The 13,103-nt window shown below is 39.3% G+C and overlaps 1 protein-coding gene across 1 annotated transcript in view; it reads right to left on the bottom strand.

The window, feature by feature from the left end:
* ABCA4 (ATP binding cassette subfamily A member 4) overlaps positions 1-13,103 on the bottom strand; it is a 75,368-nt gene that overhangs the window by 32,322 nt on the left and 29,943 nt on the right. The window contains exons 14-17 of the mRNA XM_068407057.1: positions 10,662-10,884; positions 8,664-8,885; positions 6,503-6,707; positions 3,794-3,892 (exon numbers count right to left, since the gene is read on the bottom strand). Coding sequence (XP_068263158.1) covers positions 3,794-3,892; positions 6,503-6,707; positions 8,664-8,885; positions 10,662-10,884 — 749 coding nt within the window. The remainder of the gene's footprint in view (positions 1-3,793; positions 3,893-6,502; positions 6,708-8,663; positions 8,886-10,661; positions 10,885-13,103) is intronic.

The raw sequence follows: 13,103 nt of genomic DNA, 5'->3' as shown, positions 1-13,103 counted from the left end.
GATCCTGACTAATGTTAGGTACATGCTTTATATTTTGCCCATGCAGCTCTAGACCAAATTCTTCACCAGATGAAGAGGAAGGCCATATAAACGATTCCCAGACTTACAGAGAGTGAGAGGAAGAAAAACGAAAAGGTTAAATGAAAAGCAAACTTCTAAACTGCTACTTAGGTTAAGAGAACAGCTCCAGGTTGGAGTGAATGAGTTGGTGTTAACTTTTGTACAAGAATTTCTGGCTTTCCAATTTGGTCTTAGACCTTGCTGCCGCAAAGGAAAACAGTCACATAAAATCACTAATGGGGACAGGCTCGAAGCAGGAAGAACATTGATGTAAGAAAGAGGGAGCCCCTGCAGGAACTGTTTACATAACAAATTCGAGCTGGCAGCCTGGAGTGCAACTACCACAACTGTAATTTACCAGATGGCCTAGGACTTAATTTTGTTGTGCAATTTCACCATAACTTTCTGCTATAAGAAATTTTATCCCATAAAACTGTATAAAATTACCTGGTGCACAAATAGCAACGTAAACAAATTCAGTGTGTCACCTAAAATGGCAAAGTGTAGTGACAGAAGTAAATTTTAAAAGTACCAAGGTAATGTACCAGTTTAGCCTCATTTTCAGCTGTGCATTTACATGATCTGACATTTTCTTATGCAGTTTTCTTCCCAACACATTAACCAGTTATGATAAATCAAGAAAATGCTTAGTATTACCCTTGTAGGAAAGATACGAGTTGAGAAAAGTTCTACTGTTGTTCATGTAAGCTGAGGCACTAAAGTCTTAGTTCTTCAACTAGGTAAGAATCACATGCCTCCTACAAAGGAACCAGAGATGACCTTTCCAACTGTCCCTGCTTGAGAAAACGCAAGGCAATGTTTTGTAGAAGAGAGGATGAAATAAGTATCAGCACACTCAGGCTAGCTGAGATAATCATAGAATAATTTAGATCAGAAAGGATTTCCAAAGATTTCCAGTTCCATCCTGAAAAATAGGGCCAATTCAGATCACAGTGACTATGTCCAAAAATGGAGATTTTACAATCTTTCTAAGCAACCTGTTCCAGTGCTCTAACTACCTTCACGATAAATAATTTTTTTCTTATATTGAATCAGAATTCCTGTTTCCCAGCTTACATCCATTGCCTCTCATGCTCCCACTAGGCACATCTGAGAAGTCTAGCTCTGTCTTAGCTTTCTCTCTTAAGGCTAAGCAGATCCAGCTGTCTCAGCATCTCCTTCTATGTTACATGTTCCAGCTCCTAATCAACTTGGTGTCCCTTTACTGAGCTCCCTCCAGTAACTTTATATCTTCCTTTTAATGAGGATCCCCAAACTGGACAACACAATACTCCAGATGCAGTCTCACAAGCGCTGACTAGAAAGAGAATCACTTCCCTTGAACTGATGGCTATACTCTTGCTAATAAAGTTCAGGATGCATCTGGTCTTCTTGGCTACACAGGCACACTTGATGGCTCATGTTCAACATGTTGTCAACCATACATTTCTACAAAGCTGCCTGCCAGCCAGGTGGTGGCCAGTCTGTATTGTCCTGTGGAGTTATTCCATCCCAGACACAGTATTATGCATTTACTTTTGTTGAGCTCCACAAGGTTCCTATAAAGCCATTTCTCCAGCCTGTTGAGGTCCCTCTGAAGAGCTGCCCTGCACTCCACTGTTCCATCCAATTTGGTATCTTCCACAAACTTGCTCATGGTGCCCTCTATCCAATCACTCAGGCTGTTGTCATTAAACAGTATTAAGTCCAGTGTCAGTCCCTGTCAGTCCCCTGCCACTCATAACTGGTCCCCAGTCGTGCTTTGTACTGCTGATCACAATCCTTTGGGTCCAACAGTTCAGTCCATTTTCTATCCACTTTAGTGTCCACTCAAGCAGCCTGTATCTCATCAATTTGGCTATCAGAATACTATGTGAATCCACGTTAAAGCCCTTGCTAAAGTCAAGTTAAATGGCATCCACTGCTGTCCCTTTGTCCATTGATCCAGTCATCACAGAAGAAAATCACACTGGTTAGGCAAGATTTGCTCTTGGTAAATCCATGTTCATTATTTCCTATCACCTTGTCCTTCATGTTCTTGGGAATGGCTTCCAGAAGAATCTACCTCTTAATCTTACCAGGGACTGATAAGCATCAGGAGAACTAGGATAAGAGCTGTGGAAGGGACTCCAAGATTGCCCCATTTTTTCTCAACAGTGAACTGTTACATCAGCTCAGCTATCTGATGCAACGTCACCTACAAAATAAACTCTAGGCTTCACTTAAGCAAAATGTTTTACGTAAGTAATCTAAAAAATGTATTAAAAACTCATAAAATAAAACAACTGGCAATAAAGTAGTAGCCATAAACTTTTCTGTTGCTGACCTACCTAAGCAACTGAATATTTTGGGGCTTTCAAGCCTTCTCATAACCTTTAGTTTAGGATACTAAGAAATTATGAGTCCGCCTTGTATTGGAAAGATATTAAAGCACACACAGAACTTATGAGGCATTAAGATAACTAGAACATGGATTTCATTTCCACTAAATTCAGGCTTAAACTAAATAAATAGAAAATGTTAAAATCCTGTAAGTAACTGCACTCCAAATTTGAGCTATTCAAAGGAGCTCTGGTGCAGGATATGCCCAAATTTCACAGAAAGTCAATGAGATGTAGTGGCTGACATCTTATCTGGGTCTTCGGAAATTTTCCATTCATCTATAAAAAAGCTCCAAGTCCTCCTTTGGCTCTTTCCTCCTCCTTCCTATACAGTCAAATTCTAATCCGGTGGGCAGCATTTGCAAAGCCAAAGCAGGTAACAGATTCCACAATATCTAGACAAGCCTCTACCATTCTGAATGTCCTCACAGCAAGTCTAAAGGGAAACCTGTTCACTTGCTCAGAATGTACCAGAAGGCGAAGCCTCTTCAAAAAAAACAATGTTATAACCTCCTCTTTTCTGACCAAAACTTGTGAGCAGTGAATGTATTATCAGCATGTTCACAGAAAGGATTAACTTCCTTGTGGTTTATAGGGATCACCCTGAGATGAGAATGCCTTGTCAGCAGTCTGTCTGAGTTGAAGAAGGGTAAGGACGGTAACGAGAAGACGGAAGAAATAATTTCTTCATCTGTCATTTTGATTGGTTTCACTGTTACCTTGTAAATTTAAGACAGATTTCAAAACACCACCTTCAGTAAGCCTCTATTCCAGACATTAATCATCATTCTGCATTAATTCCTATTTAATTACAATCACCCACGTGTTGTTCTTAACTACTCCAGTATCAATGCACAGAAAAAAATCTGCAAAAGCAGGACTTTTGCACTAATTCAAGTTGGTCCAAGGGCAGCATCAATTTTGATCTTGCTTACAAACCCAAAGTAAACAGACTTAAATTAGTGTCAAACTAGATAGAAAAGAATCAGGTTTAGAAAGATGGGGGAGCCTCAGTGTAAATAAGATCAACATTGTATTTCATTTTGACTCATTTCACAAATACTGTGTTGGGCAATAAGAACTCCTTGAAAAGGTGTTGGTTAGAGAGTGGGGGTTTGATGTTGCTTGTTAACCCGTGTCTTAAAGGTTCTCAGATGGAACACTGACTCACCTCTAATAACTCTAATAATAGCAGGCCACTCCAAGTTCAAAGGCACCTGCTGAGATTCCCAGTGTATGGCTGTCTCTAATCTTTGCAGCAGCTCAGGTAATGGAAATGTTACACAGTCACCTCTAAGCAGATCAGTGGTTTTGAAGTTATTTCTAAACACCAAAGTTTTAAAAGAACTCACCATCAGCAGTTGCTGTTTTCTCAGCTTTTGGGTTTATAGAGCCAAACCAGTAAGATTCCTGCACAGGGAAATACCACGGCTGTGGTAGCCCATAGTCCCCTAAAACAAAAATAAGTAGGTAAAGTGCACTTCATAAACACATTCCTCAGTGGGCACAAATTCATCTAAGCAAAGTCTGAGCTATACTTGTAAACACTTGCAGTCCTAGTGTTGCGTATCAGAAGGTCAAACCATCCACCAAGTACCTGACAGAACAGATTTTCTTTGCAGATTTTTTTTTTCTTTTAGACAGGTATAAAATATTCAGAAAATATGTGATTTGCCTTACCTTTTCTTAAGTAGAATGTGGTTTAATTACAGAATGAAGCTACTCCCAACATGGGGACAATTTGAATCCTCACCAACCAGGCAGCAGCTGCCAAGGAACATCCCGATTGCTTTAGATAGGATCCCAGCCTCACTCAGGGATTTTCTTTTAAGGCCTACTTAACACTTGAGGGTTGACAGGAGTTAAAAGCTTATTATATTTACACTTATTACCCTGTGCCTGAATTCACAACTGGCAATGAGAGAAGAGACTCTGGCTGTTATTTCAGCACACAGCCTTGCAGGAAAAGTGACAACAGAGTAATCCTTTTATTAAGCAGAAATGGGCCTTTTTGGTCACAGGTTAATTCTGTTTTGAAAGAGAAAGTACAAAAATATTATCAGTTCTTGTCAGGCCAGACCAGAGGTAGTGCAAATCAACATTGCTTTCCTGGATCATATTGATTTATAGAATGCAGGGATTTGAGCTGCTATGCTTAAAACTGGCATTCTTGTGAACGCAGATGTTATTGGCCTTGTGCTACTTATTCAAAATAAGCAAAGGGAATTTGTGATGCTCACCGAAAAACGGTCAGATTTTCTATATTGAAAACCACTGTTTATGAAAGCGTCTGCTTATTTCTTACCAAAAACACCCTGTATGTCAGGCAACCAATTGTACTCCCATTAATGCACGCAAACACTGTCTGCACCCATAAGCAGTTTGCCTTGCACTTGTTACGAACTGGATTATATCCCCTGAAGCTGGTGACTAAAACAACTGCTTCTCATTCAGGATGAATGAAAAACCCAAGTGAACTCCATTATGGAGTAGAATGCTCAAATAGCCAAAGGACCAGTGTGCCAGTGGGTGGTTGGCTGCAGAGAAAATTTGAGCAGGAGCTGAACCATATGGTTCAAAGGATTATCCAGGGAACTCATATAGTAAGCTCAAAGACCTACAGCATTGATTTGGTAGGTCTGCATGTGTGTGACAGAGAAATGCTATAAGAAATTCTACAGAAACAGAGGAGCAGAAAGCCAAGGAGACACTCAAGCAAATATTGGGAGGAACTAAAGCTAACAAATAGAAGCCCTGAGAGGTGTTACTTTTGTGTAAAGTGCTGGCTAAAAAAACCAACTTGGATCTATGAGCAAAGAAACTCCTGTTGTTTAATTCCTGCTGTGTTCATGGAAATAGTACATTGTCCACTCTTTTTTAAATAAACAGAGTTGCAACATGAGCTTCTCCAAAGAGGAACTTTCAGGAAAGTTTCTGCAAATCAGCTTTGAAAATATGTATGTTAAAAATGCACTAAACTTCTTTGTGAGGACACATCTCTTAAAAACTGAAAAGGCATTAATTTGGTGTAGCATAGCTCACTTTAGTAGGGACACAAACAAAGCAGACTTAAGGTCATATTTTAATTTTGAAGCAAAATATCCTCAGACATATCTAAAACCATTTAACAAATCCTTCTCTTTTTCCTGATTTGGATTAACTGTCGTAAGTGATGTGTGCAGACAAGCACCATGTCACCTTATCCATCATTAATTTTCCTTCATAGCTAGAAAATCTGCAAGATCTCAAATTCTGAGTAACCACTCAAGCAAAAAAAAAAAAAAAAAAAAGGAAGCAAGCCAAGAAACATTCTGAAACTGCAGCTCACATATAGGAGTAATAAATTAATGAAAAGAAAGCTCACTTGCTTGTACAGCATAAGAGTCTGCATTTATTATATTGTAACAATATTCAATAAGAAGCAAGACAACCTTAGCTTAAATGCGACAAGGACAAATCATTTTCTCACAAAGTTCCCAAACTCTGTAATTGATAACAAAGAAAATGCTTTTGTGAAATTGCACTAGAAACAGGATTCTCATTTAGAAATAAAATAAATCCACACAGGAACTTTCACAGCTGCCTCTGACACAGTATATGTCTCAAGAAATAGTACCATCCTTTAAGAAACAGTCAGCCTAATGTGGTCATAGTATATATGTGAACTAGAACTGTTATTTCTATATTTTCACAAATTAAAAATATTCTCACTAGAAATGGTTGAAACTTCTTAAAAAAAAAAATGTACACAAATTGGCTTTTAACAGATGATATTTTTTGTAGATTTATTTTCTACTTAAATTTTAAAACATCACCAGAAATTTCATCCTCCGTCTTACTCTTTCCTCCTTTCCCATTCTTTTCAGGACTAAAATAGGAAAAAGGAAAAAGAAAGAGAGAAAAGTGGAAGCCCTAAATAACCAGTGGTGCTATACAGGATAAGACACATGGTCTACAATGTCAAATATCCTTTTTCCGACAGAGAAATACTCAGAGACTGATAAGAGTAACACAGTTTACAACAACTACCACTACTTTGTATGAATAAGGAATTGACATACCTGGAAAAACATTGTCAAGATACCAAGAAAGTATTCCATAGAGAAAAGCATCAAAACCCATCATTTTAATGGAAAAAAGAAAACTATATTCATCTCCTTCCAAGGGACTGGTTCTGATGTTACCCCACTGTAGGCCAAGACCTTGCTCTTCATAGCGTGACAAGTATTCTGTGCCGAAACCAAAAGCTACTTGAGAAAGCAAACTCTGGAATAATGGAAAAATGACATTCAAATCAGACAGAGGGACATTTTGTAAAGCAAGCACAAAAAAAGAGGACCTTTAGGGACTGGACTTCAAAACTTGATAATGCCTAGCAAATGACCAGGGAAAAGTGGTTTCATTTCTATATTGGACTGGGATCTTTAATCCTCTGAATGGTGGCAATTCTAAGCAGTATTTAGCCATAACAGACTGAATTCCACCTTGGCTGTACTTTCTTTAGCTATCAGGCAACCTTCACAGCTTGTTTTTTTCCATTAATACGTCTGTTCAGAAAATACTATAGCTGCATCTAGAAGTTTGCAGTGTATACCTTTGCCTGTGTTGGAGAAACAAAATATTTCCTGAGTGTATGGGGCAGGGCCACTATGAATAACAAGACAGAAAGTACACCAGATGCTCAGGATAAGGAAAACCACAACCATCCCCTCCCCTGGTGTGTCTCCTACCTGGTTCTCACACAACAAACTAATAAACCAATATAGTATCCAAACACCTTCAATGTTGCATTGCAAAAACAGAGCAAGAAGTGATATAGTGCAGTTTCATGGGATATGTAGTTCAGCCAGGAATGTCAGACTTTAGGAAAATGAGGGGACAAGAGGAATCCCAACAGCAACTCTCAGTGAGGCATTATCATAGTGTACTAAGTAAAAAATGTTCGGTTTTCAGCAATATATTCATTGTTTGATTACTTTACTTGCCCTTAAAAATTTTAATTTTTTCTTCAGGCTCCCTACACATGCACACCCCGCCCCTTATCATCCCTTGTAATCAGTTCTTCTTCAGAGACTAACCTTTGAACAACAAATGTAAGACCAAATGTATCAGTAACAGACAAAAATATTCATGGCTTCTGGCCAGCAAATATCCTTTCTCACACAGATGCCTCCTCCTTCACTTTATGGTGAGAAGAGAGTTGTCTTTATGCTTAGACTGTGTGCTAGTCTCAAGATTTCCTTCCAAATCAGAACCTGTCAGAGGCCAACCCATTTCCTGACTTAATAACAGGATCAAATTTTGCACTTTATTGACTTAATTGGTAGAACTAAAAATGGTATATACTACATCTGTATAGTACATCAGTTAAGAAAGATGATTCATAGCCATATTTACACTTAGTTATAGCTTTTAATGTGTTTTGTTTTCTTTTTCCTTTTTCATTAGATTCCTAGTGCAAGAGGAGAAGACAGTACTTCTCTTTTACCTATGTTGTTAGACTTCTCAGCAAAGATGGGGAGACTGGATTCAAACACCCGCTCCCCTTCCTGATTCACTGGGCAACAGAAAATCAGTCTGAATAATTCTGTAAGTTCACAGTTCCATTTCAAAAAACAGCCAGAAGTTTCCAGCTCCACCGAATTGTTAAGTATCTTACCTATAATGAAAAAGAACCAACAAGGAAGCACTGCATGGTGAATGTCTACAACTTCTTAGATGGAAGATATTTCTCAGAGCTTTGGCACTTGGGGGGTTCAAATCCTAACTCTATGTTCAGGTAAAGAAGGAATGTGAACCTGAGGTCTTCTCATCCTTAGATATCACCCTGTTAACTAGGTTACAGCACATGAGAAAGATAACTGTCCCCATTTTGTGAATTGCCTTTGTATTTACTAAACATGCCAGAAGTTAAATTTGCTTTGACTTTTAAGGAAGTATTCAAAACTTGTTAAAACATTATGCTAATTTCCTAGCATTCAAAAAGTAAAATACATTTTATTGAATTTTCTAAAAGCCATGAAAGTATCTCTTGGTCACTAGGCCTGCTAAAGGTTTATTCACTTGCAATCCCTAATTAGTTTGAGAGAGATTCAGTGGTCTCTCTGAATCAAAAAAGCAGAGAGGAAGAGGTGTGGAATGCTTTGTTACTCACATATGCACAGTGAGAAGGGCAGCTAAAATTTGAACCCAAAGTTAGCATATAATCAGTGAAAGGCTTACTGCTAGAATCTTCAGATTAACAGTCATACGGTCTTGCCAGACAAAGCAGACAATGTGGGGCAGGTACAAGGTGAAGTAGATGACTCCACTGCAGGCAGCTGCCAGATTTGCTTTGGAGAAGAAGGTGCTGAACAAGAAACACTGCATTATGGTGGCTGTGGTGAATGTCAGTAGGAATAAAAAGAAGAGAAGTGGACTACTATAATGTAGCACTTGTCCGCACTGTAAGCAAAAGGAAAATGGAAAAATTTAGAACCATTGCCACTTTCTATACTAGCAGAAAAGGTCAGAATTGCCATTGACGTGTAACCTGTAATGAGTAATAAGTCTAATATGCCTTCTAACTCTCCCAGGCAGTAATGTTTCAACACCTGAGGTCATTACAATAACAAATCCTTCATCTAACTTTATTCCTGCTCCTGGATTGTGACTTCAGGTTAGTACAATAGGCTGTGGAGTTCATATTCATATTTGATGACTGAATTAAGATCATAACTGATTGAAAATGGACATTCTGTCCCTGTCTTAATAAGCAAATAATTCCAAGCAAGATGTTCCTGCTTGGAAATTCATACATTTTAAATAAAGCTATTTGAACTACCATAATAAATTTTCACTGATCTCTCATCCTCTCCTCAGTCCACTTGCTCGATGTGCAGGAAAGACAATGTAAGGAAGCCTGACAAAATGCATCTTAAAAAAAAAAAACACGACAGGAAAATTATAAAGCTTCTGCACCTAAATGATATTCAAACTCCAGAAGGGTATCACAGCTGAGGAATCCAAGTGCAGTTTCTCAGAGATCCTTGTGTACTAACTAACCCACTGGGTGAACTTTTATTGACCTTTCTTCCTTAGAGCTTTTGTAGGTTAAATGTTCCCTCTCAAGGGAGAGCATGGACTGCTGCTGATTATCTATTTACTCCTAAAAAACAACGTTGAGACCTATTTATTAGGCTCAGCTTTGGTTTGAGCCTTATATAAGGGTCAAATAGGTCTCAACATTGTTGCAACATCCCACTGGGCCTCTGAGACTGATTTCTTTATCAACAGTGATACAACCTCTTATAAGAATGTATTTACAAAGGTGCCTCACACTGGCGCAGTGAAATCCAGGAAAGGAAGCGAATTATAGGTATAAGCACATTCCTCTCTGGTATTAACTACCTCCTGATTTTTAATTAAACCAGTGTAGCAAATACAGTAAGCTTTCTCTATCCACCCAAGCTGTAATGGAACCGCAAGGGACTAGAATAACTCATCAGGGCAGGTCGATAAAACAGAGCAGATTGAACCCTAACCATGCATTTATACCAATACCAGTCCCCCACATCAGAGAAGATGCAAGGGCATTCTTCCTTATCAAAACGCTACAGATTTATATAACTAAATATAGCAGCTAGGAGGAACTCAGTTCTCAGGTAACAGAGATAAGAGATAGTCCTCAGAGGCAATGTCCAAACTGTCCTGAAAAATTACAAAAATTACAGCAATTCTGAGTCACACAAGCAAAAGTTTTTGTTTTTTTTTTTCTTTTTTTTTCAGGCTGTCCTGAAAGTTCTGTCCCTGCAGTCTCTTTTTCTATTGAAATAGTGGCATAATTTTTAAGCAGGCAAGCACTGAATATTATAAATGAATCACATATGGTGAATTACAAGATTAAAATTCTTCATATTATGATCCGTTCTATTTAAAGCAACAATTACTATTTTTTGGAAGATCTGCCTCTGTCAATACAATATGCTGAGTAATCAGCTTGTTGTATTGTTCTGTGGGGGATCTCTCAATAAATCTTACTAGCGAATTTATCTTTCTGCCTCTGCCAAGCGCTGATGCTGTCATGAGGTCTGCTTAGAAGAATGTGCCTGCTACGTGCTGCGATCAGAACAGGCCACCATCCATTCACATCTCCCTGTGAATGGCTACTATTCTTTCTCAACACCAAACTGGTATCTGCAGTGCAAACACAACAGTGAGTTTGAGAGTGGCGATCCTTACCATAATCAGTGCTGTGAGGAGGAACGTGCTCAAAGCCATCATGACGAAGCTGTCTAGGAACCAAGTGCACCAAATCACCCCATTAGTTATACCCCTGTTCTTCATAGCCTCTTTCAGACGCATTTCCTTCTCCAGCACTATACTCTTCACAATCATGGAAACTGAATATATCCAAGCTAGCACCATGAAGATGGGAAAGGCGCGGTTTAAGGTGATCATGAAGCTACCAAAGCAAGAAGGGAGAAATGAATTAAATTTAGGTAAAACAGAGAAATATTGAGATGAAAAGCAAGAACAAAAAGGAAAAGGACTGTGGAAGAATGTATTTATTAAACATGGGACTGGAAATTCTCAGTGTAAACATTAATAACACATTGCTAGTGAACTTCACAAGCAATCTAAATACTAATGAACTAATGGTTGCTGCACTCCCATGAGACAGATGAAAGTTATTTCTATTTTGCAAAGAGGTTATACGAGTTACTGAAGGCTACAAAACACGTGGTGGCTCATGAAAATACATCTCTCTTCATAGTGAATTGCCATAATGTGTTTACTATGATGTACAAAGAATATTTCAAGACGTAGGCTAATGTTAACAATTTGGGAGTACGACTGTCTTTTTATGCTCCCAAGGTTCATTGGCAGACAAATTAAGCATTAAAAGCACCAGATGCTGCCAAGCAAGGCTGCTGAAATTCGTACAAACCATGACTCGGGGAATGCGTTGGGACTGTCCCACATAGTACCACTTCCAAAACAACCGTGCTGGGACAGGCTGCTGTGGGTGGCCCTTCATGTACTGTGATGAAGGTCCTGCTCCCTTTCTCTGTCCCTCCCCCAAACTCAACGGCTGCTTAGCCCTGGAAGATGCCCCCTGGTGAAGCACTGCCCCAAGTGTGCTGTGAGGGTGAGAAAGAGATTTTGGGGTGAAAAAGCTGAAAACATTTTCTATGAATTTGAGACTGCAATTTTTCAGTTAAATTACCCTGAAAACCAAATGGACTTGATTCTTCAAAGGCCAAAAGCTCAGAGCTGCTAAAACAAAAAAGGAGCAAAAAACCTTCAAGCTTCCTAAATCTGAGCTCTACAGAACCACATTTTGGTCATATGCTATCATAGCTACTCCATTGTCAAAACAAATGGAAAATCTTCACTTTTTCACCAAAAATTCCTGAAGAGAAATCTGGCCTGCTGAAACACAGCCATGCTTTTGTGGAATGGCCTGGGGTACACCAGGTTTTGCCTGTTGGTGGACACATGTAACCCAGCACTAGGCCATGCACAACGTACATGTTTACCATGAGGATGCACTTGCTTCACTTAAGCAGGCTATCTGCAGAGGCCATCACTGGGTTTGGATATCAGCCCTGAACTCTGTGTGGCTGCTGCAGGCTTCAGAGAACTTTTGCACAGATGGGGGTTCAGCCTCTGCAGTATTCTCAGTCGGGAAGAAATAAAGAGCATGCTTGCCAGGGCGACGCTTTGTCAGACTAACTGGTAATGACTGATGGGAATGACAGGTCAAATAACGTATGTCTGCTATCTGCTGTTATCTGAAGTACTAGCATTTGCCTGCACAGAGTACACTCACAGAACTATGAAATGACTTCTATAGTGTGGTTTGTTGTGGTTTTTTTTTGTTTTGTTTTGGTTTGTGTTTTTTTTTTGTGGAGGGGAGTGAAACGTATACCAAGACAGTTGCAATAGCACAGATTGCAGCATTGGAACAGGCACACTGTGAACAGAGAAGAGGCACTACTTCATAAACCCTGGAGCACACGTGCTGGTTCAGGCAGCGTAATGGGAGTCACAGCATCCACAGCCCCTCTACCTCCATGCAGCCATGAAATCTCCACACCCAGGAGCACAGTCCCTTTCTTTTTTTGTTACAGAACAACAAACCACCTCTTTCTCCTTTACCCTCTTTGTTCTGCTCTCTACCAGGGAAAGAAACTCCTGGTGCCTGCAATAATGAACTGCAGCTATGGTCCCGGAATCCTTTGCTAGATTCATATGAGATTTAAGGCAAAAACTAATCTGCACAAAAACCATGGACAGGAACTAGGGAGAAGGAGGTTAGAGAACACCAGGTTATTGTTGGAAACTATAGCATCCACAAGGGAAGGAAAAGGGCTGATGTTAACAGAAACCAATGCCATATATCCAGTTTGATTGCAGATACTAGTCATGTAGTTATAAAAGGAATCCTGTTTAGGGATGTGGTCAGGATCTTGGAAAGAAAAAGTTTCAAGAGTCTAAATTGACTTGTGATTCTGCAATGCCTGTAGGTGTCTTCAAGGACCAAAAACTACAGCTTTGGGTATTAGTATACCTAGATATGATTAAGTCTAGGAATAAGGTTTGGTAATATACTTGAAGAGACTGGGTTGTTTGATTCTTCAAGACTTACAGAGATAGCAAGAGAAGTACCAGTTCCAT

Source organism: Nyctibius grandis, chromosome 8 (assembly GCF_013368605.1).
Source record: "Nyctibius grandis isolate bNycGra1 chromosome 8, bNycGra1.pri, whole genome shotgun sequence".
NCBI lineage: Eukaryota > Metazoa > Chordata > Aves > Nyctibiiformes > Nyctibiidae > Nyctibius > Nyctibius grandis.
Note: the sequence above shows the minus strand (reverse complement) of the source record. Positions and strands in the feature narration are given on the sequence as shown.